The sequence below is a fragment of the Capsicum annuum genome, unplaced genomic scaffold (genome assembly GCF_002878395.1).
Source record: "Capsicum annuum cultivar UCD-10X-F1 unplaced genomic scaffold, UCD10Xv1.1 ctg81233, whole genome shotgun sequence".
In the NCBI taxonomy this organism is placed as follows: domain Eukaryota; kingdom Viridiplantae; phylum Streptophyta; class Magnoliopsida; order Solanales; family Solanaceae; genus Capsicum; species Capsicum annuum.
Genome location: NW_025891940.1, coordinates 1 through 1,307, shown reverse-complemented (window position 1 = coordinate 1,307; position 1,307 = coordinate 1). Strand labels below are relative to the sequence as shown.

Here is a 1,307-nt window from a genome sequence, read left to right as displayed (position 1 = left end):
CCATAGGTTTATGTTGGGGTTTGATCCACGTAAATATATAAAGGATTGTTCCGTTAGTTCTTTACTTTATGATCTTGTTACTAGGGCAATTGACTTGGATTTTCCTCCGAATAAATCCAACGAATCATCTATTAAGGCCGTGGGATCCGCCAATGGGTTGATTTGTGTTGTCATTAGTTATAGCGATTTGTTTCTTTGGAACCCGTCAATTAGGAAGTTCAAGAAATTGCCTTCTCCTAGAATTGGTTTCCTTTACATGTATGGTTTTGGATATGATGAACTTAATGATGATTATTATAAGGTAGTGTGTCTTACCCAAAAAGTGTATGATGACGACTCACATTATAATGTGGGCAAAATATATAGTCTGAAAAATAATTCCTGGAAACGTTTGGACGATTTTCGGATTGGGAGGCTATCCAATCAGACGGGTATGTTTGTGAATGGGAAACTTTATTGGGCAAATACTGCTAAGCATTTTGGTTGTTATAGTGATTGGGACATCATTTTTGTTGACTTGGCTGATGGGAGATGGGGAGAAATGGAGAAACCTTGCTATGCAGAAGGAGAACTTAGTTTTAAGCCATGCCTAGGTGTGTTGGGAAATGATCTTTCTATGTTGTGTCATCATCTTGGGAGTCACGCAGATGTGTGGGTTATGAAAAAGTATGGGGTTAAAGAATCGTGGACCAAGATGTTTATCATCAAGTATCCTTATGATAATATGGGGTATAGTGTATTTGGTTCACCCTTTTGCATGTCAAGTGAAGGTGAAATTTTGTTTAAGAATGATTCAGTTTTCATGATTTACAATCCAAATGATGACGACTCGATCAGATTTCCGAAGGTTAGCAACTTTGGTCCACTTGTTGAGGCAATGCTCTTCGTTCAAAGTCTCATTTGGCCCTTTGTTGCAAATGATACGTCGAATGCAACAACATCAAAGGACGCAATACAGATGAAGACAATCGTGTGATCAATAAATATTAAGCATTTTCTATACATTTTTATCAAGAGCTATTTAATTTTGTTTTTTTTTTCTCATTTATAAAACGACAAGACAGTGCATATCATGGGTTCTTTGAACCATCAGTTAGTAAATTTTCTTAGTCATTTTTCCTTTTTACTTCATGATACATCTTCTACTCAAGAACAATTATTTTGGTTAGGTGCTTGGTTCCTTCATCTTCAAACTAATTTGCACTCAACATTGTTTTTTAGGACTATCTTCTTTTTGTTTTACTTATATTGTCAACCAAAGGTCGAAATGCCTTTCACTTTGTCAATAATGTTGAAATAACCAATGG

At 35.7% G+C, this 1,307-nt stretch overlaps 1 protein-coding gene across 1 annotated transcript; it reads left to right on the top strand.

The window, feature by feature from the left end:
• The first annotated feature begins 10 nt into the window (after window positions 1–10).
• Window positions 11–976, top strand: LOC107854695 (F-box/kelch-repeat protein At3g23880-like). The gene has a single exon (XM_016699713.2). It carries the CDS (start codon window positions 11–13, stop codon window positions 974–976), a length of 966 nt encoding a protein of 321 aa, XP_016555199.2.
• The last annotated feature ends 331 nt before the right edge of the window (window positions 977–1,307 follow it).

Coding starts and splice junctions, on each gene's coding strand:
- LOC107854695 (XM_016699713.2), top strand. CDS start 11: ATGTTGGGGTTTGATCCACGTAAATATATAAAGGATTGTTCCGTTAGT.